We start from the raw sequence: 27,302 nt of genomic DNA on the forward strand, positions 1-27,302 counted from the left end.
ATCATGGGGATTTTAGGGGAGAATCCAGAGCAGCAGATGGGGGCAGCTGGGGACTTGGGACAGTCATTATTTGCTAGCCAGTACAGGAGTTTGTCAGTGTTTTCGACCTCCGTACTCACTTATTGGTACGTATCAGCTAGATAATATTCCTGATGATAGCGTAACATAAGTGAGGGAAACTTTGAATGCCATGCTGAGGATGGCAATAACTAACATAATTTTATTTTCCCACCCTTGAGAGCTCTACACCTCTATGAAGTATGAAAATGACACACAGCAGGACAGAAATATAGGGCTGACAGTATATTTAGAAGGACATATGGTCCAATCCTCAGCCTATTTATAAGATCCTGTTTTTAAGGAAATTCCAGAGAAGTGAGTGCTATAACACTCCAACAAATTTCCAGGTACTTTACAAGCCTGCCAAGGAAACATTTTCCTATGTCCAACATACACTCCTCAAGTTACAAAATTTCATTCTCACCAGAGATAGATAAAGTTTTTCTTTTCCCTGCCACCCCTTCTCTGCCCGCCAGGTTTCAGAGTAGGAAATCAGTGTTGCTGGTTTCAAGCTGACAATCCCATAAAGGTGCTAACTCACCATGGCTTGAGGGCCTCTTCATCAGAGTCAGCTGGGGTGCAGGTTTAAACCCCTGGGTTCTGGGCTTACCCCAGGAATCCACATAGGAGAGTTGGAGAACCACCCCTCCACACTCTGAAAGATCTCATTCTACCTTCATGTTCCTCTGACCTTCAGACAAGTCAATCCAAGACTTATTCAGAGCAAGGCAAGGTCTTATGTCTGTCCCTCGCTGAAGAGCTAAGAATGCGTCTTTCTGTAAGAACTAGAAATGCTGGTAACGCCTCCCCTTTTTATCCTTCACCTTGTTAACTCTGGCAAAGGCAATGAGACTCTGCCAGCTCTAGGTTCAGATTCCACCAGGATTAAATCAGCTGTGTCCGCCTCCCCAGTCAAATCAAGCGCTGCGTATCGTGCTCTGTGGCCTAAAGGACACAGTCCTGGGCTTTATCTATCTCTGTGGGGTGATTAGTTTAACTATTACTTACTCATTCAGTGAACTGGGTGTTGTGCTGGGCTTTGGGGAAACAAAGAGGATAAAAATAGTCCCTGACCCCATGGTGCTTACAATCAAGTGTAGGACAAACCCATACCCAAACTGGCAGAGGAATGTTGACCCACAGGGAAGCTTTTTCACCTGGGGTGATTATTAAAAACATTCCAGAATCCCTGAGGTCCTGGACTCTGGGGTGTTTTTTTTTTAGCCTCCCTCCAAGGTGATTCTTGTATATCCGTAAACATTGACCTTGGGCAGCCCCAGTCATTCTTACCATGGTTAGGACGAGCAGCAGCTTGCAGAAATGATTGATTAACGAGCGCTGGGCACACTGGGCTCCTTAGCAGGGTTGTGACTCCAACCCCCTGCTTATCCTGCTGGTGCTTGGGAACCTCTTTGTCTACCTGCGTGGACCAAAGACTGTGTTCAGGAGGGGGCTGTGGATGGGACCTGCAGGGCAGGATAAGGAGTGATGAAGCCCTTAGGTGCCAACAGTTGGTCGGAGTTGAATTGAGCCTTTCTTTTTCTTTATTGATACTTGTACCCGTGACCTGGCTAGTTCAGGCCTCAGGCACGGCATAGATACGTGGGCTAGGTCAGGAGACCATGCTCCCGGGGTATCTAACTTGCTGGTTTCTCATTCTTGTTCATCCTGAGTAAATGGTACTCCCTCCCCAAATTTGCCTAATCCTTCTGGGTGGCCTTGGATCCCTTCGTGAAAAACTGGGCATCTAAGTGTGAAGATTTAAGGTCTCTCAATTTATAATCAACAGAACGACTTGAGAGCCAGACCTCAGGTTAAACCTAATTCTGCAGTGACCTTGAACATCCACTGTATTGTCAAGGGAAGAAGCAGTCTGAGGAGGTGGTATGTTTAAACTTGCATGCGACTTACTTCTGTTAAAACCTGGAGAGGGGTAGACCCTAAAAGTTTTTATGATATACTCTGGGGATGAGATTAGTAATTAAGCATTCTTGTTGCATATCATGCCATTTTATGGTATTTACACAGATTCACAGCTCTTCAAGGATGGGCAGAGGACCGTGGTTAAGAGCACAATGCACTTTGCTGCAGACCTGGAAATGAGCTTAACCTCTGTTGTTTCCTAGCGGTGTGACCTCCATTTTCTTTCCTTGTGTAATGGGGTTCATGTTAATACCTGTCTTAAAAGGTTGTTCTAGAAATGATCTAAGTTTTAAAAATATAAGCGCTTAGAACAGTGCCTAGAGCGAAGCAAGTGCACAATAAACGTTGGGTATATTAGAATTCCGTAAGTGTTAGGGGTGAAGTGATGGCGGAAGCTTTCACACTTGCTGCCTTTGCAGTCCATCATCTAAAGCAGTAGGGCCACCCTGATGCGGGAGCCGAGAGTGCTATGTTCCCCCCACTGGCAGTGTTGGCAGCCCTCACCCCAGGCCCGTGCTTCTTACCCCGGGGACTCGAGTAATGTGGGTGTTAGCTGAGGATTCCGGAAGAGTATAGTCATCTACAGGATAAGCATCTAATTCAACTGAAGATTTGGGGGTGGAGGAGGATATTTTTGAGCTTTGAAATAAATGTTGTGTGTGTGTGCTTATGCAAAATTCTCATCGCTTTTTAAGAAAGAAGACTTGAAAAAGCATTGGTGTTTACTCTGAGATACTTGAGCTCGGCCTAGTGTGATGTTACCTGTTCAAGGGCACTTGAATGGAAATATTGAAAGGATGTAGCATAGGTTAGAGCCCCAGTGTGTAAGTGCTTCTCCCAGGGGATAACTGTAGGACTTGGTGCTCTGGGCTACAAATATCTACATGACCAGAGAGAGAAGCTTTGTGAGGCAGGGCTGCAAGACCAGCATGGAGGAACTGGCCTTTGCAGTAAAACCCTCTTTGTAGCAAACAGTTTGCTGTTTTCTCCCCACCATTCATGGATATGGGGTCAATTTTGGTTATTTCCTGATCTGTATATATTGACTTGGTCTCATAGGACATAAAGGCCGATGTCAATGAAATTCATGTTTGTTTCAGAATGAATGGTCCCTGAGGAAGCAGAAATCATTCCATATTCGTGTGCTCATAAAACAAGGATCTCTGATTCATACCTGTGGGAGATCTAAATGTTATTGATTAGAATATGAAGCTCTCCTAGCCAAGTGCTAATGCACACCAAGTGGATACTGAATCAGAAATCATTTCCAAATCTGAAATTTCCCTAAAAGTCATCCAGAATGTTTTGTCCTGAAATATTATTTGTTCTGTTTTGCACGTGTACCTGATTGATTATATTTTCAAAAGACTGATTCAAAGCATTTTTTTTCCATGTGAATCCTTTTCCACTGCTCACCTTGGGCCCGTGAGTCAAGAGATGACCCTTACTTTATTTAACTCCATATGCCCAGCACCTGTGCGAGTGCCTGGCACGTAGTAGGTGCTCAGTAAATATTCACGAATGACTCTGGTAGAACCCGTTGCTCTCATCTCTGGTCAAAGCCTGATCTCCTGATGTGGAGCTACCAGGAGCAGCTATCCAAATTCCTTTCTACACATTTCCAACTGTGAGTGGGGACCCATTTGGGGGTTGTGCAATCAGTTTGGTGTATGGAGAGTTTGGTGTATGGAGATGTGCATTTTACATTAAGTTGCACAGGGAGAAAAGAAAATATCAAAGTGGATATCACATGGTAAACATAAATATTGTTTTTTGAGGTGTGTGTGGGTGTACACTGGGTTAACAAGATTGATACGTGTCTTTGAAAGTCACAGAGTGTGAAACCTCTGCTCTGACCCAGCGGATGCTCCCAGGGGACATGGACCAGTGACGTGAACGCAAGCCCTGTTGCGTCTTGCCGCCACCAGAGGCCTGGCGGTAGGAAGAGGAGTGTTTAGGCCAAAAGAGAGGCATGGTTACCACTCGCAGAACGCCAGGCGGGCTCTGGTCCAGGCATGCTGACGGGAGGAAGGGGAGAGGTAGGCATTTTCCCAGGGCTTGTGGGTCGGCCCTACTAATAATGGGTGCCGGCGGGGGGGGGGGGGTGTTTCCTCAAGGGCAACTGCGATGTCAGGAACAGAGCTTGCCCCCCATTATGAAAAAAAGTTTTCCTGCAGAGAGGGCCGGAAGGTTTCCCCTTTCACTGGTTTCTCTCATCACAGCCAGCCATACACAAGCTGGGCTGCACAGCACCTGCCAGCTCTCTTCAATTACATCACCAAATAGTAATCGCACTCTTACAATTCAAGCATGCTGTTTGTGCCTGAATCCAGACGGTTGCACTGTATTAGCACCAGCGCATCAACTTGTGTATAGCTCAGGGCCTGCAGGCTTCGACTAATTTAAACGACAGCCCAAGGACCAAAAAGAGAAAATAAAGTGGCATTTGTTGGTGGAGGCTTGGCCTCACAGGGGGACTTTCCCAGGAATCAAGTAATTAAGGTACCCATTGACAACAACTCCTGGCACATAAATCCAGGGACCCAGTGCATCAAAATATGACCCCATCCCTCAAAACTCAGATCTACAAATAAGGAAAGCCTGCTTGTGTATGCAGTGGTGAGCCTGTGTCAGAGAAGATACTCCTAACCCCCAGCCTACCTGCTGGGTAGGGGATGTTTCTTAGCCTCTTGCTACTCACCCTGGGGCCCCGAGCGCGGCCTCTCAGCCTTACTCCCTGGCTCCGACTTGAGCCTGACCTCATTAAGTTTGGCTCACATTCACCCTCCCTGACAGTTGGGGGACATTTTTCCAGCATATTAAGATTTCATCCAAAGACAAATTTAAGAAATTTGGGGGGAATTTCTTAACTGTGAATCTTTGAAACCAGGAAAAGGGGCCTCTTACAAGAAGGCATTAAAAAAATAAGAGTCAGACCTGACAAAGTACCAAAATCTTGTGTTGCCTTAAAGGAAACGCAAGCACAGATATTCATACAGCGAGGAGGGGGCGTGGGCCGCCCACTGCAGGGCCATCTCCAGGAGCAGGAAGCAGCTTCCACTTTCTGAGCTCTGTGGTTAGGCTTTGGGCTCGACTCCTTTGCAAATACAGAGGGCTGGCAGGAAAAAGGAAGAATGAGGTGATTGCCAATCCTGCGTTGCTTTTTCCAGGAAGGTCTGGGGGAGGATGGGTGTGGAGAGAGCTGAGTTGGTGGGAGAGCCTCTGCGGATTCTGTGAATTGCTTAATTGAGGTCATGCCAAGCTCTTAAAAGCCACAAGTAGCATTTGGGCTCTCGGCATGTGTCTGTTCCTGACCAGCCAGGCCTCGGTGATGTTTCATCCCAGGCCTCCTGGGATTCAGGCTTCTGTTGAGATTTGGTTGTTGGAAGCCAGAGATGGGGACCAGAGCCTGAGACACTCTGTCTACCATCCTCCATCCAAACCTGCTCAGCCCCTCTGAGATGTGCCTCTGTCTGCCTAGGACTTAGTTTCTGCCTGCTTAGGACTTAGTTTCTGCCTGGGCAAACGAGAGTTCCTGGGGCTTAACCTCCCTCTTAGAAGGGCGCTGAGCTTCTAGCTGAGGGGGGAAGATTCTCCATTTATGACTATTTCAGACCAACCCCAAAGCACCCCCTTTAGATTATTAGCTCGGAGATACCCTTCTGAGTCTCTGAGTCTTCACTTGCCGGTGGAACCATAGACCTTTCCGGATGAAAGTTGCACAGGTGCTCTCCTTCATGCTTTGGTATCACTAGCAGCAGTAGAAAAAGTATGAATTGGGGTGTCTCAGGGGCTCAGCAGGAGGCAGTTTTCCTGGGGGAATGTGCTGTCCTCCTGCCTGTGGGGACCGGTTATCTGTGCTCTACCTCCCCAGTGATGAGGGACGCTCCTAAGACTGTAATAGCCACAACTTAGAGTTAAATAGCACCTTATCCTTCTTCACAAAGGACTTTCCCAGACATATTTGCATTTAATCCTTGGAAACTTCCGTGAAGAAAGGCAGCTGAAGAAGCAAATGCAGTGAGGTTGCGGGACTTTGCCAAGTTCACACAGCAAGTCCACGTGAGGACTCAGCTGTGACTTCAGAACCTCTGACTCTGCGCCCACAGTGGACTCTGCCAGGCGGGGAGAATCCAGGAAGAAAGACTCCCAGAGGAGGAGAGCCGTCCAAGGCCACGTCGAGAGGTCAGCGAGTGGAAGAATGTGACTCACTGGTGTGTGTCACTGGAACCGCAGGAGTGGATGATCAAGATGAGGCAGTCCCCGAAGGAAGAGGGTCCATCACAACCCTCAGAAGGGGTCACATTCTTCTTAAATGACTTTGAAGTCCCACCAAGGAAATTAAGACTTAGGGAAGCAAGTGCTATTTCCATCCCTCTTTCTAGTTAAAAGTCAGGACTTAGGAGAGAAGAGAGAGCATGGGAAGTGATCTATGTCGATGGTGCCAAAGCATGAACGTTGGGTCCCTGACCTGTGGGTTACGACGTCAGAGTGGGGGCTGTGGCTGGGAGTGGAGGAATCCAGCAAAGATGAGAAAGAACTTTCTTAAGTGGGGACTTGCCTTCCCAAGTAGACTTTCGCCTGAGTTAATATGGAAGAAGAAAATTGTCTAGGTAACACCGCAGACCCTGGAGAACCACTGCACCAAAAGCTACCATTCTGGAGGTGACGCCTAGGAATTATCACGAGAAAGTGATAAGCAAGAAGATCATAAACGCCATTTTTATAACTTTATGACTATCTACAAATACGTATTGGTGATAAGAGGGAACCTAAAATTTTAATGTAATGGAGTAAACAAAAATCCAAGGTATCACTGATGGAACTCAACCCCAAAAAATTTCAGCCCCGGAAAAGCTTGCTGTTAAGGAAAAATGAGCGGGGAAGCGTGCGCTAAAGAGGAGGTGGCAGCCTTTATTCATGTATTCATCCATTTAACTAGTATCTACTTTACATCCACAATGTGCCCGCACGGTTGTCGATATGAGGATAGAACAGTGAATAAGACAAAATCCCTGGCTGCATGGAGCTAATGTTTTAGAGGGGGAGGCAGAATGAGTCAATTAATAAATACGGTAGTTTCCAACTGTGCTGTGTAAGTACCTTGCAGAGCTGAGGCAAGAGCAGGGAGCACCATGCTTTTATTAATTTATTTATTTTTATTTATTTATTTATTTTTAATTTTTTTTTTATTTATTTATTTTTGGCTGTGTTGGGTCTTCGTTTCTGTGCGAGGGCTTTCTTTAGTTGCAGCGAGCGGGGGCCACTCTTCATCGCGGTGCACGGGCCTCTCACTGTCGCGGCCTCTCTTGTTGCGGAGCACAGGCTCCAGACACGCAGGCGCAGTAGTTGTGGCTCACGGGCCCAGTCGCTCCGCGGCACGTGGGATCTTCCCAGACCAGGGCTCGAACCCGTGTCCCCTGCATCGGCAGGCGGATTCTCAGCCACTGCGCCACCAGGGAAGCCCAGCACATAATTTTAGACGAGTGGTTGGAGAAGGCGCTCTGCGGGATGCCCAGGAGCCGGCTCTGTGAGGTCTGGAGGAAGAATGGCCCAGGAAGAGGGAAGGACGAGCCCCCGTGGCACGTTGAAGAAACAGGAAGAAAGCTAGTGTCCCGAGCACGTGGCAGAGTATAAAAGATGTCAGAGCAGTGTCAAAGATCAGACCATGGAGGGCCTCATCGCTGGGTTATATTTTAAGATGATAGAAAGCCACTGGAGAATTTTAAGCCGAGGAGTGATGACTGTGGATGGAAAGAGAAATGGCTGTGGAAGATTTGCTTGCAGGCCTCTCGGCCAGTCTGAAAATACAAGCAAAGGTTTTTCTGATAAAAATTGCAAAATGGATACCGAGACGAGACGTGTTCATCCAGGAGGAGTCGTATAATTGCTACTCATCAGAAGGGTGAAAAGACGTCACTGTGGCTGCGGGGGGATCTCTTGAGTTCAAACGTTCAGTGAATGTGTCTAAAATGTATACTCCAAGGAGCAGCCCACAGCCAGGCAAGACCGGGGCAGGAAAAGGATGTGCATGTGAGTGAGCATGGGCTGAGACTTAGAAAGCAGCCACTGAAAACAAGACTTTTTGCTTTTGTTCTGTGAATACATAAAGAACAAGAAAATATGACAGGGCAGAATAAAGCCACTGCCTGGAGTAAGTAGCATTCGCTGATTTGCTCACTTAATCGAACATCTGTTGGGCACTCATTATACGCTGAGCAGTCTTTTAGGTACCAGGGATGCCACAGGTAGCAAAACAAAAATCTCCGTCCTCATAGAACTTAAGTGGGGGGCAGGGCGCACAGGGGAGCAGTCGAGAAAATAAACAAAATAAGTAAAATACTTAAAATGTTAGGTGGCAGGAGATACCTGAAGAAAAAGAAAGCAAAGAAGGGGAATAGGAAGTTTGGGGGTGGGGAGTGAATTTTAAAGAAGGTCATTTCATTACTTGGCTTTTATTTCAAGTATGATGGGAAAGCCATTGGAGGGTTTGAGTAGGGTAATGACGTTATCTGACATTTTAAAATAATTACTCCGGTTGCTCTGAGAATAGAGGTAAAGGACAAAACTGAACGGTTTTCAACACCTTCACTGCCGTCACCGTAGCCGCGGCACCGTCCTCTCTTGCCTAGATTATTGCAGGGAGGCCCGATGAGGCAACTGCAGTGCTGTAGGCCGAAGAAGATGGTGTGACGTGAATAAACAAAATACTCAACTCTTGTTGTGTTTCCTTCTTGCTAGAGGATCAAGAAGGTGAGGCATTCTAAGCTGTTAGCAAGAAAAATATTGTAAACATTTGCCACAAGTGGAGGCTGGATCCAGAAACAAGAGTAGCCAGAAGGTAGTTAGAAGGGCGGGACCGAGTGGGTGGGGTGGTGGGGGGGGGGACCTGGCCCGAGAGCCACAGCAAAGGAGTAAGAGGGGAGGTGACTTAGAGTGCAAGTCTCAGAGGAGAGGATGCTTTTGATGCAGCCCATGTGACCAGGTGCTGATGGGGAGCAGTGAAGAAGGTCATCAGGAAGTAGGTAGGAGCTGTAAGGTCAGGATTCCAGAAGCACCATCACAACATGTAAAGTTGCTGAGAATAACATGCAGGGGAAAGAATGGGAAAGCAATCTGTAAACCTAAACCGAAGTCCTCAGGGAAGGTGGGAGAATGCCCTGAAAGGGGAGGGAGGGGTGTGGGAGCAGAGGAGGGGCAGAAGGAGAGCTGCAGTCTGGAAGGGCCAGGCTGATGGGGGAGCAATCAGTGCCTCTCTCTTGCCTTAGAAGGGAGAGCAGTTTGAAGGATCCGCATCCCCTGGAGGTGGTGTAATCTGCGGAACGACTTGGGTTCACTAATAAGTCAAGCTCAATTAGCAATCTCCAACGTTTTGATAGGGTGTCTAGGCTGGTTGATCGTGGCAATAGTGTACATGGATGTATTTTGACTTTGTAAGAAAGTTGATGGTTTCTTCTCTTAGTCTTTGGACAAGATGGAGAAATACTGTGTGGACAGCAGTTCAGTTGCTTCATAGATGGCCTGAGAGCTACACCCAAAGAGTCTAATAAAATTCATGAGGACAGTGTCTCTCTGGATCAGTGTTTTCAGCCTTTTTTAGTCCTAAATCACCCCCTGCCCCACCACCCAGTAATTTAAACATGGATATCTCATTGTCTGTCCTCTGCTGTTGAGTCTGTCATCTATGTTTCCACCAGACAAGAACACGATTTTTCAAATTGCACTTACTTTCATCCACTTGCCTTCAAAAAATATTGATATACCCTTTGTCTGGTTAGGTTGACCTGGAGGAAGGTCTCTAATGGCTTGGTTCTGCTTAGCATTGTTTTTTTTTTCCTTCAATGACCCAGATGAAGATGGCAGAGCTGGTTATCAAATTTAACGTGACACAACATAGAAGGAGAGCTGATTTTTTTAGATGAAAGGATATGGATTCAGATGTCCCTTGGTGGGTTGGAACGATGGATTGAAACTAGCGAGATAATAAGGGCAATGGAGTTTTCCACTCAAAGTAAAATATTCATTGCGTAAGTGTAAACTAGAGGAAGACGATGAGTCAAGAAACCTTCTCAGGTCTTTTTTCTTGTGGACTGACTGGGGTTTTGTTTGGTTGGGTTTTTTGCTTGTTTGTTTTCACTCATCGTTTCATTATATGACCCTAAACCACGCAGAGACGTGTACCTGCACATACCGCCAATATAAGCTGCAGTCATTTAAAAAAGAGCAAGGTCTAAATCAAAGAAGTAATCATTTCATTCTTTTGTGGACCACGTCTTAAGTGTTTTCAGTTCTGAGTGCCGTTCTTTGAGGACTGCGACAAACTAGAAGGCTCTGAGAGGGCCCCTCGCACAGTATTTGGTGCTCAGTTAATAAGTACTGGTTGAATGGATGGTTAGGGATGGTGCTTCAGGTCCTGTGAAGGACAGTTGATGAGACTAGGAAAGAGGAAACTTTGAGATAGCTCTCTTCAAATATTTGCAGAGCTCTGAAGTAGAAGAAAGACTAGATTTCTTTCATGTTTTCCCAGAAGACAGACCAACACACCAATGGGTGACTGGGTCAATTTAAAAAAGAATTTCCCGGGGCTGTTCTCCAGTGGCACTGCAAAGTTAGTCCTGTAAAGCTCCTCAGACAAAGACTATCTACAGCAGCCCATTTGATGACAGAGGCCACGACCAGTGTGAGGGGTGTTGAAGGCGGGATTCCTGCATCTGGGGTACAGCCAACTTAGTGGCCTTCTGGTCTCTTCCAGAGCTGGGCTTCTCCTTCCAGTGGGTCCAGATCAATGGTGCCTTGTCTTTTCAGCTTTGCAGAATCAACGCTGCAAGGGGAACTATTACACTTACTTTTAAAAATGTTTAATGGAAACTTCTGAGGATACCGCCTGGAGTTAGGGAAAGCCCTTTAATTTATTTAGCCCTTTTTAAGCCTTGCAGTTTTTTTTTTTTCTCATCTCATCCTTGTATCAGTTGGCCTCATAAATATTCGTAAAGGAATTGACCCCAAATGAGAGTCTAAATATCTTTCCTAAGCCTTTCAGTTTTGCTTTCTTGTAACAAGTAATTATTTGAATATGATCTCTGGTCAGTTATATTATTGTAAACTAGTGAGTAATCTATTTGGGGAGGTTTTTCTGGGGGGTGTTGTTGTTTTTTGGCCACACCGCGAGGTTCGCAGGATCTTGGTTCCCCAGGCAGGGATTAAACCCGGGCCCCGGCAGTGAAAGCGCTGAGTCCTAACCACTGGACTGCCAGGGAATTCCCTGTTTGGGGAGTTTTTTAAAAAATTTAATCAGGATTTCGGGAACCGTAAGATCTGACGTGAAGGAATAGACTTTATCTCTTCATCTTAGGCCCTAAGTACGTCTGTGTCTTAGAGCTCTCAAGCTTCCAACCTCTCTTATCCTCTCACCTCCCCCAGCGGAGAGGAGTGGAAGCCAAGCACACTTGGGAAGCGTACAGATTCAAGCCCACAGCCTAGACATGGACTGCGGATGTAATATGAACAGCAGAAGCTGAGGTGGCCCCTTAAGCTGCAAGACAGATTGAGGGAGGCCTGCAGTCTGTGGGAGAGGACTCCGTCGGACTCCTTGGCCATAGGCAAAATGACCTGGGAAGCGGTGGCTTCCGCAACTTCCCTGTGTTCTTCCCTGTAGGCTGTGTTGGGGAACAGCTGCTGGTTTTGTCCCCTCATGGTCACCTTTTGCTCTTTTGCCTCACACAGAAAATTCCCCTTCCTTTTCTGCCAAAAGTTCCCCATCATTGCCTGCTTTTTACCCACTGGGAGGTGGGCAATAATGGTCTCATTTGAGACTCTTCAACTAGAATGAGAAACCTGCAGAGCTAAACCCTGACATCACATTTCTTTGGTGTGTTTTCTGGGACAGTCTGAGTTTAGCTTGAGGGCCGCTGACACGGGATACGCTCTCGGGAGAGTAACGTAACCTCTCTGGGCCTCGGTCTCTTCATCTGTCAGATGGGACACTGCAGGGTCTTTGAGAGATTTTAGACATGGTACGCAAATACCCAGCCCAGTGTCTGGCCTTGTACAAGGTGTTCAGTAAGTTACAGCTGCGGTCACTATTATTCGCTGTCATTGATTTACACCGTCTTTAATCACGTTACCAGTTTTAACTCTTGAGTATTTTGTTCTTTGTTATTTAAGACTTTAACCATGGCGGGAAGTCCACTTACCGTCACGTGATGAGCTGTGCTTCAGACTCTGAAAGCCTGCGGTGGGGCAGGTGCTCTGCTTTCTCTCCTTATTTGTAGTTATTCACCCTGCTCATTTGTTGGGGAGGGGCAGGGAGGGGGCTCATATTTGATTGAAAACCAACCATGGCAGGAACAGAATAAACCTTTCTTTCCCAGAGCTGTCTTTTCTATTTTCAATTTTTTTGTTGTTCTTGAAGATGAAGAAACAGGGGCTAAAATGTAATATTAGCACTTGTGGTGGTCTTGTTCCTGTGGGTGACAACGCCAAGATGAATGTTTGCCTTTCAGAGCTGTGGTGACACGGACTTCACTCTCCCGAAATTCTCTGCCCTGAGAGAACTCGATTGCCTGGGCTTATGGTAGAGTCAGAGGACAGTTTTTTGCTGCCTTTTCAAGCTTGTTCAGAGTGCTCTTAGCCTGTCTCCACTGAGCTCTAAGTAATTTCCCGTCCTTGATTCTAGAGCTGCCACCGTCTGCCTCACGAGTGATTCCAGACTCTGTGCCTGGCTCTCCAGGCCCCAGCCCCTCCCTGGGGACCGTCCCCACTGCATCGTCCTCTCTGTCTGAACCTGTCTTCTTACTCTCCACACTTCCTCCCTTCGGTCCCCAAGCCCTGCTTGTGCCCACTACGCAGCCTTTCTCAAGCCCTTACCCCCTTTCCCTTGAGCCATGTAGTCTGTCGTCTTTAGGGTCAGGGTGACAGGGGGCTTATTGCTGAACCGATTTTGAATGTTAGCTAATGATTTGGGTCTGCAGTAGTGGTTCTCAACCGTGGCTGCACGCTGGAATCACTTGGGAAGCTTTAAAAAAATTCCTGGTACTTGGGTCCCATCCCCAGAAGTTCACGTTTAATTGCTCTGGGATGTGACCTGAGCATCAGGATTTTTAAAGCCTCCCCAGGTGATTCCATATGCAGCCAAGATGGAGAACCACTGGTCTACAAACTCGTTCAATCCCCAAGCGGAGTGCATTCTAATAATAGCTCTGTTTGGTCCCCAAGTGACTTGGATACCACAGTGTCTTCAATAGTTCATGGGAGTATAGAGACATCACAGTAGCTATTTCCACTTGGTGTTAATTTGGTAGATTTGGGGGAAGGAAATAGTATGGTTCCTTTTTCGAAAATTCAATTCATGGCATACCGCTGGGCCCACTTGACGGTAGCAGCAGCAGCAACTAGCTTTTATCAAGCTCTCAGCATGTGCCAGGCACTGGGCTAAATACTTCCTAAGCTCGTCACATTCATCAGCCCATTTTTATCCTCACAACAAGCCCAGGATTTTTTTGGCCTCTCTGCTTAAGGAGGAAACTGAGGTCCAGAGAGGCTTATCCGCTCGCCCAGGGCTGTACAGAAAGCAGTGCTAAACTCAGGCGCAGACACGTCCAGTGCCAAAACTTCACTGTTCCTCTACCCTCTGGGAAAGAACTTAACTAAATAACTTCCTGGAAAATAAGGATGTACCTGCTTTAGCTTTGGGGTTGAGCCCTTTTTCGGTTGGGTTGCGTTCTTTTGTGTATCAAGCTCCTTCATAAATTTGATGTCAGGTTCACTCCCAAGCTGCCTAGATATATCCAGGACCAGGGGGTACGTCACAAATTAATTTTTTTTCACGCACTCAGGAGATATTAGTTGAGAAAAGCGTCTTGCTTCTAGCCTCTGACCTAGCAGAACCTACCCCATCTGTTACTTGGTCTTCCTACCACTTCTCTGAGGAATTGAACAGGCAGTGTTGTCCCCATTTTGCAGAAAGGGGGACTGGTGTCCCACGTATTAGCTTTCTACTAAGTACTAGCGATGGCTACCGCTTCTTGAGTACTTACAAGTGCCGGGCTCTGTGCGAAGCTCTTCACATCCTGCGTGATTATCCTCATTTACAGATGAGGAAACGTAGACCCGAAAAGGTGGAGCCACTTGCCCAGGGTTATACAGCTAGTAACTGGGTACCACGTCTGCTTGTTTGTTTTTTAACTTCCTTGTGAGCAAAATCGCAAGACGTGGCCTTCGTTTGCTCGCTCACCATAGCCTGGCCAGCCTCTGCTGTGTGTGTCGTGGCATCTGGACAACCATGTCTGGAATAAACCATTGAAGCGTGAAGCGGATTTTCTTTCTGTGTGTCGAATGGCCATTTAATAGCTATCGTGAAACAAAGGATTTTCTGCCAACCTTGAATATCGTGCTGAGGTCAAGCAGGCTCTAAATGTTCCTTCTCCAGCCGTCCCAGCACGAGGCTGCTTTGGCGTAAACAGCCCCCGAAGGTGAGGACTGGCTCTTGGAGCAGTTTCACGCCACCCCCCCCCCTCCGCCCCCCATCCATCGCTGAGTGCTGCTGTTTCTTTCGGTTCCAGATTAATGACAAGAATCCTGCCACTGCTGCTGGGGACCTTCATTACCGCACGGACACTAAATGCTTAAGACAGGAACCTATCACCCCTGCTCGCTAATTGTGAATATGCCAGCTCGTTATGTCTCTCTTCAAGCCTGTAAAGACTTGGTATTTTCTGGTTCGTTAAAATATGTACACACACACACACACACACACACACACACACACACACACACACACGCACACACACACACACACACACATCTGTAGGGAGAATGACTGTTTATACAGAAAGATCCGCAGTGTGGTGACCGGACGGAGTCTCCGGGAAAATAAAGTACCTGGCGGCCTGTGTCAGGGCAGCAGGTCACTAATTGAGTGCAAACCTTTTTTTTTTTAATGTTGTTTATCCCCCTACAGGGCATACAAAACCATTGAGGAGGATGACTTGAAGTTTCCCCTTATATATGGAGAAGGCAAGAAGGTAGGCACGTGCCCCCGCCCCGGACTGAGAGACCAAGGCTCTGTCTCCACGGAGCCCGTGGTGATCTGTGTGTTCCACTCAGCAGCTCACGATTTTATAGCCTTGACAGCTTGAAAGAATATCCCCTCCATCATACTTCAGGCCTCCTGTCTTGAGGGTCCAAGGAGTGGCAGGGTCGGGGGCCGGGGGTGGTGAGCATGAGGGACTAAAGTCAATTTGGTGAAAATGACATCCCCCTTCTCCATCCATTTGAATAACTTTTTCACAGTGTTTAAACACGACCGCTTTCACATACATCATCTCCTTGTGTATCTGACAACAAGCCACGAGGCAGGCAGAGCTGGCTGTCTTATATCCCTTTGGTAGATGAGGCAGCTGGGACTCCGAGGTTGAGACTGCTCAGGCGGTCACGCGGCTGGCGAGGGGTGGTACCAGATGTGGAGCCGTGGCCTTCCGCTTCCTTCTCGCGCCCTCACAGCCCACCACAGAAGCTCAGGCTTTGCAAGGTGGCTTCTCCACTTGCCCCCTGGAAAGGGGACCCGAAGTTTCACCCTGATTACACTATAGGATCACATGGACCAGATCCCAGGCGGAGATAGCAAAGACCATCCGCCACCAGCTCCCAGGGCCTCAGTCAGAATCAAACACTGCTGAGCTGGAGGAAGGCTGTTGATCTTAAAGTGGTCGCTGAGCAGAGACCAGAGAGGGCTGCAGTCCTGGAGCAGAGATGGAGATGAGGAACCTTTGAAGCCATCTCCCAGGAAGAACAAACACCTTCCGAATCATTGCATTCTCCCTCCAAACACGAATACATTTCAACTAGGCACTGAGAGTTCCAATTAGAAGTGAAAAATGTGGTCACATTGAAAAGAATCTTCAGCTGAAATTTTTTTCAGCATTTGATAGCTTTTATCAGGATGAAGTGACTCATAAGAAAACCGAAGGAGGCCTTCATGGGCAGAACTTGAGTGTACGTGTGGGCATGTGCATGCGTGCGTGTGTGTGTGTGTGTGTGTGTGTGTGAAGGAGAACACACAGGATTAGGTTTGGGGCTCAGTGTAGCCCAGCAGTGATTTCACCGGAAGGAGACATTTCATGGAGGGAAATGACACACAACGATTTGATCAATAAATGCATCATTTTCCAAACTAACTTGCCCCATCCCTGGTTGAGAATCATGACAGGGAAGAGCTCTACTCTTGGTAGGGTTTCGTGTATCTTTGTGTAGAGTGGGCACCATCAATGCACATCACTCAGCCCAGTGATCTACGCCTACAGCTGCAGTTCTTTGTGGTGCTGAAATCCTCAGTATTACCCTGCTGCTACCCAGTGAGCCCCAGTAAGCTCAGGACCACATCCTGTTGCCTTTGTATCCTTGGTACCTGTCCAGCCTGGTACTTGACACATGGCAGGCCGTCAGTAAATGCATGAGTATTTAATAAGCTATTCAGTTATGTTCAGTGTACTCTCCTTGGTACAACAAGAAAGTGGATACATGTGTTCTTCAAAGATTAGCAGCAAAAAGATTTAAAAGAGCAAGGGTTTTCCCAGTTCAGCAAACAGTTCAGTTCACCAGGACATCATGTTCCTCTAGCATTTCAGTTAATTAGGGCTTGACAGTTCTGTGATATGTAGCTGACAAGTTCAGTCATTGTACCTGTTGACCTATTTAAAAGCCACTGTGGCGTCAGTCTGCTCCAGGCCTGCCCTGTACCAAAGTAGCATGACCCCCTCTGTCCCAGGAGTCCGTGATCTCCGGAGAAAGCTTTACAACACATCAGTTCTGTCTTGATCTTTTACAGGGCTTTTCTCCTTCCTCTCTGCACACACCTCCCCAGAAGTTTCAGAATACTTTCACTGCTGTTACTTTTCATTTGATTTCTGCCAGTGCTTTGAAGGACTTGTGTGGGACATGTAAACAAGTTCAGTAACTGGCAGAAATATCAGATTTCTTTGGACTAAAACATCCAACCAGAGAAGGTGCCACAGCAGGAAGGAGAGCAGAACGGCCACGAGGGACTCAGAATGTCCACGTTTAGAGCTGAACGCGTCTCAGCTAGAAGGGAGCTGGGCCAGGCCTCCAGCAGAGCAGTGCCAGACCAGAGGTCCCCAGGTTCACATTCCTGTGTCTGCATTTCACCCCCTTTGATTCTTGCCTTTGAAATATGTGTTACGGTTTCATTTCCACTCGACTGTAAACCTGCCCGCCTTCTGATGTGAAACCAGCTCCAAAATCCACAGCGTTTTGGGGGAAAGTAGGATGAGGATATGGTAATGTGTTAGATTCATGTCTTAGCGTTTATAAGTTATTCTTATTACCCAAGCATTAGAGCGAGGATTCAAGTTCAGGTCTTTGAACCATGACGCTACACCAGGTATAGTGTTGCTGACCCAGGTGTTAAAGCACTGGGCGTCAGTCCACCCAGAATGCCTGTCACTCCATCCCTCTGTGTTTACCTGTCTTGATGCTGGATATCCTTCTGCACAAAAATGTAGTGCCCCCTGCTCCAGGGAAACTTCTTAGTAGAATTTTTACCTCCTCTGAACTCATACAACCCATTGTTCATGTGTCTTTCAGCACTCAGCCATATTCCATATGTTGTTAATCAGACATGTACCTCTTAGCCTCCCTTACCAAGTTCCTTTGTAGGAGAGACCAGGCCTTAGATATTTGTCCCCCACAGCATGGTGTCTGCACATAGTAGGTGCTCAATAAATGTTTGGGTAAATCAAATCTGTGGCCTCCCAGGAAATCATTGGGCTGACAGTGTAGGCATTAGTTTAATCGTATTGCTTCCTTAAAGCATTTGGACAACCACGTAGAGAAAGCTACAGATGGTGTGGTCTCAGCTATAAGGTCTCTGTGTGTATTTACAGCAAAGTGACATCATGTTCCTTTCCACCCAGATGGAATTTGTGAAGATGTTAGCAGGACAGGTTATAGAGTTGCTAATGGTTTATTTTCTCCAGCCATAAAGTGTAATATACGAGCTTTGGGTGGGCAGGATCTGCCTCTGACCTTTTTACATCTTTTATCACAGAACTAGAGACGTAGCAGGTGTTCAGTAAATACCTGAAGGATGGGTGTATAGCAGATGGGTGGGTGGATAGCTGGATGGGGGGATGGGCAGATGGTTGGATTTGGTCTGAATTGATTTCAGTAGCTGTAGACATCACAGATGTATTGTATTTAGTTTATTGGACACCCTTCCCTCCAGTCTCTGCAAAAGAAATCTGAAATGAGACAGCAGCAGTCCATTCGAATTAAGATAATTGCTAGAAAAGCCACTCCTCAAGTATGCAAGTGACCTTGGTGGGCCCTTCCTTGGAAACAAGTACCCACAGAAGTTAGCAGCCAGGGGCATGTAGAGGGGCAGGAAGAAGCGGAAAATGACTGCTTCTCTCTTAGCCTGTGGCAGCTACACTGTGGTGGGAATACTTTCTCTGTGTGTGTGTGTTTCTGACGACCCTCTGCTTATACTCCTAGGCCCGAGTAATGGCGACTATTGGAGTGACCAGGGGACTTGGGGACCATGACCTGAAGGTGCATGATTCCAACATCTACATAAAGCCATTCCTGTCTTCAGCGCCAGAGGTACCGCATGAGGTTCTCGTTTCTGTTTGGTACAGGAACATGTTTTCTACGTTATTCTTCCCATGACTCACACCCCATATCCAGACAGTAGCCAACTTGTGTCACATGTTCTTCTGCAGTGCCTCTCGTGTCTGTTTCTTTTCCCCACTCCATTCTCACTTTGACTGTGCTGGTTCCTCCCTCATGGCCTCCCGCCCAGATGGCTGCACAGCCCCTAGTGGCATTCCTTGCCTCCTCAATCCAGCCCACATATTGCCATCAGGCCAGTTTTCCTAAACAACTACTCTTGACACCTGTTTGCTCAGAAACCTTCAACAACACCCCAAGGCTCAGAGACTAAAGCGCAAACTCCTTCGCTTGGCATTCAAGGCTTGTTATATAATTTGGTCTAACTTAAAAAAAAAAAAAAATCTGATCTTTGTTCCCCTACACCAGCCAGAATGAACTTGCTGTTTTTTGTACGTGACCTTCAGTTTCCCATATTTGCTCAAACCATGCTTTCTGCCTCGTATGCCCTTCCTCCCCATCTCCAAACATCTGAATTCTCTTTTTTCTCTAGAGTTCTACTTAAATGCTCCTCCTGCTTTCCCCTCCCCCAACCAGAAGTCATGTTTCCTCCTACTCCAGATACACGTAGAGCAGCTGCCTCTTAACAGCGTTTTCACTTTCTGCCTTGTGGCATGGTGGTTCGTGTATATACTTTGTCCCCTCTTAGATTTTTAATTGCCTAGAAAGCTGATGTCATTCAGTTGATGTTTAGAGAAGTTAACTGAAAAACAAGTTGTCATATATTTGGTTTAAAAAATCATTTTTCTTATAATACAGGAAACAATGTCAAGTTCTATTTCAAGGTGTATCATTTAGAAAAGATATTGTTTCTAAGTGATAGAAAGCTCTAAGTAACAGTAGTTTAGGGGTATATTTTCTGACATATCAAGGAGGCTGGAATTTGGTGGTTGTTCATGTTGGTGCAGCACCTCCAGTGTGCCAGGGGTGACACCTCTGCTTCTTTTTTTCCTTCGTAGTTGCAAGATGGTGACAGAAGCCCCAAGCATAACATTTTCATGCAAGGCAGGAAGGAGGGGAACAGCCTATCTGTCCCAGTAGACATTCACTTGCATCTCACTGGCCAAAACTGTCACATGACCGCCCCTAGCAGCAAAGGAGGTTGGGAGAGTGAGAGAAATGTTTGCAATTTGTACAGTAGAGGAGAGCCAGGGAGGGGTGAGTCGGGAACCAGCGGTATTTGCATACCGTGTAATGAACTGTTGAAACGGTGCCTCGCACGGGAAATGCCCTGAATGTTTAGACATAGCTCCATCTGCATGTTCTTCCCAAGGGTGGGTGCTGTGTTTGTAGCGAAGGCTCTTTTTGTTGGAGGAAACAGAAACCCACTCATGCTGACTCAAAAAAAGGAGGTGTTTGTTTTAATAATGTCGGCAGAGATATTTATGGGGTCCACAAGAAGAACCCTTGAAGAGCCAGGCTTTATGGGAGCAAAGGTGGCTCTGGAACCCAGGCAGCCCTGAGACCAGCCATGCTCCATGTGTCTCTGCCACCAGACAGCCCAGGTTCTGACTCCCCCAGCTGCACGTTCCCAGAGAGGAATCTCATGGGCCCGACTCACCTTTTCTACGAGGTCACAAGTGACTTCCCAGCCTGTAGACTGTGTCCACTCCAGAGCCAGCGATGGGCACCATCAGCCACCCAGGCGTACCCCTTTGGCAGGGCTGTGAGCAGGGCTAGTTCCTGTAGAGTCCCTTATTGCTGAGGCTGACATCTAAAATAGATCTAGCCACAGGAGGTTAAGAGGTTAAGAGAGGGAAATCTCTAGTAAACAGCAGGCGTGGAAGATACGCACATTTCCTGATATCACCCAGGATGTCAAGTGAGGTCAGCTTGGTGGAAATAATAATTACCATCTGCAGATGTCTCTCTTTTCGCCTTCATAGCAATTCTGCATGGTAAGAACCATGATGATATAAAAGTGTCCAGGGTTCCCTGGAAGTTGGCGGATCCCTGCTCCCTCTATTCTGGCCCACAGAAGGATCCCTGAATTACTGCTGAAACTCCTCCTGGCCAGAGAAAACCAATAAATATTGGGTTGGCCAAAAAGTCCGTTCAGATTTTTCCATAACATCGTATGGAAAACCCGAACGAACTTTTTGGCCAAGCCAATACTAGACTCATGGACGTCTATATTTTCCCCCTTGGGAGGGAGGCATTTATCAGGCATATTAAATGGTACTGTCACCTTTCTAGTTTCCAAAACACACAGGTAAAGTGTGACTATGTTGGGGGTGAGGGCTTCTCAGGAAACACTCATTAACCATTTTGCTCCTTAAAGGAGAGTGAAAACCTTCTCACCGTCCCCACCCCCCATACACACACACACACACACACACACATTTTCTCTATAAAGTGAGAAGTTTGGTTTGGTTTTCAGAAGAATCATCTCTGTGCAGTTAGGTTATAGATCTTCCAATCACTGTGCTACTGTGGATCCCAAGAAGAGACTGTAGGTTTAAAACTTGGGCCAGCACGGCAGAGTCCCCGAGGACTGATGAAAAATCTCAGTTGGTTGATTAGAAACTTCATGTCACCTGTCTGGAAGTCTGGGCCGGACAATATACTTTTTTTTTTTTTTTAACGTGCAGCATCTCATTTAATCCTCACAACAATTCTGTGAGGTGTGTATGGTTTTTATACCCATTTTACAGACCAGGAAATTGAGATCCAAGGAAGTAAATTAACTCCCCCATGGTTGTATAGTTATTAACTAACAAGAGGATCCTTGTACTCAAGTTTATCCAATTCGATCACGCTCTGTAGGGGAGGGAAGCTGAGTTCAAGGAAATCTTTTTGGGTAGTGTTGAAGGGACCCACTGAGTACTGTTTCAAGGGGCTCTGAAGAGAGTACCTCTGTCTTGGGACCTTAGTGGCCAGAGTTCCTCAGAAATACGGCCGGCCTCAGACTGCAGTTGTAGAAAATGATGGTGTGGTAGAAAAAGTAATTGGGAAAGACAGGACTGGCCTTCTGTGTGTGCCACCCTAGGCCAGACAGAATTGTGCAAAATGAGATTGTGCACCTATAATTTAGCTTAATGAGTATGTAGTGTAAATCTCAAGATTCTTTTGCACGAGATTAAAATTGTTGTACATTTTAAATGCTTCCAGATGGAGAGGCCTTAGCCAGAGCCAGGAAAGGGGGAGGAAGGTTAGAGGGAAGAGGGGGGAGCAGCTTGAATCAGCTCTGATGCAGGAGTGCAGAAGAAAAGATGGGTACAGGGAAACCCCACATCCCCAGTCTTGGGGCAGAAACTCCTCTTCCCTGGGTGGCAGTGATAAAGTCAGACCCTGGAGAAACAGCTAGGGGGCTTCTGTGGGGAGCCCACAAAGCCGGGTAAATTTATTTAAACCATCTAATAAGGAATAACTGGCTCCCTTGCTGCCTTTATTCCCCCACCTGCACCCCAAGCCCACCCTGGCATTCTAACCGTGACTTCCTAAGAACATTCCCCTGCTACGCTTCATCTTTGCCAAGCATGGATCTTTATTTCACATTTGGGTTCTAAATTTCAAACTCAGCTCAGGCTGGTAGTTTTAACAGTCTCAAGGAAGTGGGGTATGTGTGTGGGGGGGGGTGGAATGTGATTTAGTTCTAAGAAAAAAGGCTCAAAAATCTTCTTGGAAATCAGCATTGTTCCCATTCATCATTGTAGCTCCTAATTTGACTTGATGAGTTAAATAAAAATAAATCAAAACCATGTGGATCAAATTTACGTAAAAAATGCACAGGGGTTTAAAAATTAAGAGAAGCATTTCTAGCCAAACACATTTTTGGTTTTGCTGAACACAAGGCACTGGAAAAATCTCGAGTTTGCCAAACCCAAAGAGCGGCCGCCAGGTTTGCTGAGCCTCCCAGGCTCCCACATCTCTTCCCAGGTCGAAGGTAGGGAATCTCTGGCCGAGAACTGAATTCCGCAGGAGGCCCCCATCAACCCAGCGCGGGTCTGTCCGCCGAGCGTAGGAAGCGTTTTGACCCTCCCCTGGTCCACGGCATCATTCCCCCGTGTAACTGGAGCCTCTCCTCCGTAAGGGAAACACCCGCATCAGGTCTCCCATCCTCTCGCTCAATGAAGCTCATCGCTGTTCAACATTTGTGTATCACCCTAGAGTTCAAGTGGAGAAGGAGAGGATTTGTGAATTCAGAGTCACTCTGCACCTTCTTTTCCAGCCGTTCTCCACCCCGTCCAGCACACACCTCATGACCTATTCCTCAGACAGCGCGGCCCAGGCCTGCAGCCTAAACCTCCAGATGTTCTCTACTCCGCACCCCTTTCTGGCCTGTGACGGGCCCTCCCTAGAGCTAGGATTCCTCTTAATGTCTTTCTCGCTTTCTGGCCTCTACTCCAGGACTGTGCTGTTGACTTTAGGCCCCTTTCAGGCTCTTGGAAGAATGAGGCCTTTTTCTGTCTGGGGGCCGGTTTGCAAAGCCAACCCCATCAACTCAGCAGTCCCCCCACCTCCTGCCCCTGCCAGACTGAACCACAAGGAGCCTGATTTTCTCTTGGCTTCATTTTTCCTCTCCTTGGTGTTCAGGATTCCTGTCAGCTGTTTTCTGTGACTCCAGCTCACTCATTTAGGTCATTCTGGGTTCTCTTCATCTAGATTTTATTTTTTTCTTTCATCTGAAACAGGCTTCTCTAAAAGAAGGAAGACCTTAGGCTCCAGTATCTGAACTCCCTCCCTAGTACCGGTATTACCTGTGACCTCTACAAGTTCTTTCAGCCTGCTTTCCCCCTTCCTGCAGGTGGGGTGGAAATGCCTAGACTGACAAGGTGCTGGGAAAAACAAATGAGAACATCTGTGGAATTGCGTGGCACAAGGTCTGGTACATGGTCAGAGGTGGTCAGTAAACATTAGTCTTCCTTATCCACTGGCTTCTGGAAGCCTTTGCACTTACAGGGGATTCCCAGTATTCACTTTCATGTGCAGAGAAGAATGACTATCTTGTTTGACACTCCCCTGTTGTCTCCCATGAAAACATGAACAATATTTAAGATCTCACGTTGACTTCTGAACATTTACGGTCTTCTGATTCTCAGTAGCTTTTCATGCCCCAAGCCAAAATCCCGTTTTGGGAACGAGCATGTTTTATTGTATTGTTTACTTTCTGCAGTCTGGCCAATTCATAAAAAAACAATATTGGTGCACAGTGATATGGGGAGATGGCTGGGCTACATTAAATGAAACAAAATACGATTGTATATACAAAAAGTTGATCATAAGTAGGTAAAAAAGTTATGTGCCTATGTATACACATATACACATATATAAAAATACAGGTCTTGAGAAGGAAATTTTCTTGAACGTTACAGTAATTATCTTTGGGTGGTAGAGGAGGAATTAAAAAATTCCCTAGACCCCTCAAAAATACCTTAGGAGGTAGTGTGATATTGTGGTTAGAAACTCAGACCTGGTAATCAGTCGTGGGCTCAAGCTCTATCTCTTTACTTACTAGCTGGGTGATCTTGAGAAAGTTACTTTACCTAAATCTCAGTTTCCTCCTCAGTAAAAAGAGGACAACAGGGTTGTTATACCCAGGAACGCAAGGAACAAGTTAAATGACATATAAAAAGTACTTAAAACAGAATCTGGCATAATAAACATTAGCTCGTAGCTCGTATTCCATCAAGACCACAAAATCTCACTGGCTGTTTACACAGAGAGTAAACATGAGTCCAATCGTGTTTATCGAGGAGCACAGTGGGGGACATGTCCTCAAGGAATTAGAATTTTTGGCCACTTGGAAGGCCAGAGAATCGTCAGCCATAAACCCTGTGAGTCCTGCTTCCTAAGGGACTAGGGGAATTCAGAGAAGGGAGAGAGCACCATCTAATCTGAAGAAGAAGGACAAGATAAGTAGGACAAGAAAAAGAAGGAAGCAGTAGTGAGTCTGGTGTGAAGTAAAATTTGCCTTACAGAATCAGTTTGGAAGATTAGCTTGAAGGGCTATTGGCTATAATCAAGCGAATTATCATGGAGGGCCTAGAACTGGACCCGAGGCAGCAGATCAGGTCTTCAGCAAGGGGAGCAGCATGATGAGTGAGTGTGGCGGTGGAAGGCTTAGCTTGTAACAGCACGTGGATGGGGGGTGCAGAGGGAGGGGGGTGTAGGCGGGGAGGCCACCGCAGAGGTGAAACCATGTGGCAGTGAGGCTTTGAGCTGGGGCGGGGACCAGGAAGGCCAAAAGGAGGCACATGGGAGAGGCATTTCACAAAACAACGTAACAAGAACCGAGGGCACACTCGATTTTTAGAGGATGAAGCAGGGTGAAATTTTTAAAAAATTAAAAATAAACTTTGCTTTGTAGCCTATGAGAAAGGAAGAAGGTTGCTTGTTGGGGTCTGAGGAGGAAAAATAATTTTATCCTTTTTCCGAGTTTTCTGAACCAATTTAAAAAACAGACACAGGAGTCTGGGATGAAAATAACTTTATAGCGAGGATAAAGTTAGACTGGAAACCGCGGTTTGGATCTAAGACCAAAATGGACTCTTTATTCCTCACCTCCAGCCCTCAAATTAAACTTGCCTCCTGGACTGGCTCTCATCTCCCCAGCCCACAAAGGGAGGTTTTCCTGGTATTTACCTGCAGGAGGACAGGAACAGAGGGGCAGGTGCTGCTTATGGACAAGTAGGGACCAAGGAGAAAACTCCAGCGGGCTCGCCGTCCCACGTCCCTTCTCACCAATCCTATAGGGAGAGGGGCCCATCGCAATACAATGCCTTTGTGCCTTTGTTGACTACAAAACAACTTAGAGGCTTAACGGGAGAATTTATTATTACCTTTCATACTTCTGCGGGTTGAATGGGCTCAGCTGGGTGCTTCTCACGTGGTCACAGTTGGCTATCAGTTGGGGCTGGAGTCATCTGAAGGCTAGATGGGCTGCACGTCCAAAACGGCTCTCTCACATGGTTGGTAGTTGATGTGGGCTGTCAGCTGCGTGTTGAGCCGAGGCAGCTACACACAGCCTCTCCATGTGGTTTTGGCTTCTCATGGCATTACTGCAGCTGGATTCTGAGAGGAAACATCCCAAGAGCAGTGGTTCGAGAGACTGAGGCAGAAGCTACAAAGCTTTTTAAGACCTAGCTTCAGGAGTCCCATAACATCACCTCTTCCACATTCTGGTGATTAAGGAAATCACTAAGGCGGGTCCATATCTGAGGAGAGGAGAACTAGAATCCACCCTTGATGGGAGGAGCAGTGTGCTTGTACAGGGAGGGAAGGAAGCGATGGTGGTCATTTTGGAGACCTTCTACCATCGCCTTCCTGTAGAAGTGTCCTCCCTGCTGTGAAATCTTGAGGGTTAGGGTAATCATCTATCTTTCCAGTGCAAACTAATATAAGTTGATGCATTAGTTATTTACCTAGTTAATTAAGAAAGGAAACCTAGTTTGCAGTGTAGAGGCAGATTTACAATGATGCTAATTGATTAAATGTAAGTATCAGGGTCCTTCACTCAGACCAGCCTTCAATGAGTTCTGGTTGTTACTGGGAAATGTAGACAGTTCTGTGTGGTGAGGAGAGGCAAGGTTACAATCAGGAATCATTTCCTTGCAATCATTTCTCAAAAGAAAGGGACCTCATTTTCCATGGTTCCAGTAATCTGTTGCAATTTCTTTTCTCATTCTTAATAAACATTCACATTAGTATCTAAGTTTGTATTCATAATTATTTCTGTGTTCTTTTTCTTAAAGAGAGCTCCCCAGAAAGACAAATACTGTATCATCTCACTTATATGTGGAACCAAAAACAAAAAACAAAACCCCCAAGAAACAGCAACAAAAAACCAAAACGCAAAGAGATCAGACTTGCAGCTACCAGAGGTGGGGACAAAGGGGAATTAGAGGAAGGTGCTCAAAAGGTAAGACTCCCAGTTATAAGATAAATAACTACTAGGGATGTAATGTACAGCGTGATGACTATAGTTTCCCATATATTGTACTGCTGTACAATATATGGGAAAGTTGTTACGAGAGTAAATCCTAAGAGTTCTCATCACAAAGAAAAAAACATTTTCCTTTTATTCTTCTGTTTTCTCTTTTTATTGCATGTATACGAGAAGATGGATGTTAGCTGAACCTACCGTGGTAATCATTTCACAATATATAAATCAAACCGTCATGCTGTATGCCTGAAATTTATACAGTGATGTATGTCAATTATTTCTCAGTAAAGGTGGGGGAAAAATGCTCCCCAAATTGTATAAACTTCAGGCCTTACAAACCCTGGATCCCCCTGTACAAAGGGAAAATGATGAGCTCTGTCTAAAGATACTTTGATAATTTACAGCAGTTGTATTTGGCACTTTTTTTTTTTTAACCAGTCTTATTGAGATATAATTGATATATGAGATCGTATAAATTTAAGATGTACAGTGTTTTGATGTGTTATACTTACATACAGTTGACCCTTGAACAACATGAGTTTGAACGGCATGGTCCACTTATATATGGATTTTTTTCCATATGTTATGGAAAAACCCAAATGAATTTTTTGGCCAACCCAATACTACAGTACTACACAGTCCGAGTATGGTTGAACCGCAGATGTAGAAGAACCACACATACAGAGGCTGACTATATAAGTTATATGCAGAGTTTCAGCTGCACAGAGGGTCAGCGCCCCTAACCCCCTAG

At 46.3% G+C, this 27,302-nt stretch overlaps 1 protein-coding gene and 1 long non-coding RNA gene across 4 annotated transcripts in view; one reads left to right on the top strand and one right to left on the bottom strand.

The window, feature by feature from the left end:
- PPM1H (protein phosphatase, Mg2+/Mn2+ dependent 1H) overlaps positions 1–27,302 on the top strand; it is a 275,326-nt gene that overhangs the window by 219,656 nt on the left and 28,368 nt on the right. For 2 of the 3 annotated variants that reach the window (XM_057556258.1, XM_007179815.2), the window contains exons 7-8: positions 14,942–15,005; positions 18,493–18,600. In XM_057556258.1, coding sequence (XP_057412241.1) covers positions 14,942–15,005; positions 18,493–18,600 — 172 coding nt within the window. The remainder of the gene's footprint in view (positions 1–14,941; positions 15,006–18,492; positions 18,601–27,302) is intronic. The other variant, XM_057556257.1, reaches the window with a different exon arrangement.
- The window catches only part of LOC103011348 (uncharacterized), a 70,732-nt gene continuing 65,532 nt past the window's right edge, over positions 22,103–27,302 (bottom strand). The window contains exons 3-4 of the long non-coding RNA XR_450783.2: positions 25,449–25,680; positions 22,103–22,772 (exon numbers count right to left, since the gene is read on the bottom strand). This is a non-coding gene — a long non-coding RNA (uncharacterized LOC103011348). The remainder of the gene's footprint in view (positions 22,773–25,448; positions 25,681–27,302) is intronic.

This window comes from Balaenoptera acutorostrata, chromosome 11, assembly GCF_949987535.1.
Source record: "Balaenoptera acutorostrata chromosome 11, mBalAcu1.1, whole genome shotgun sequence".
In the NCBI taxonomy this organism is placed as follows: Eukaryota; Metazoa; Chordata; class Mammalia; order Artiodactyla; family Balaenopteridae; genus Balaenoptera; species Balaenoptera acutorostrata.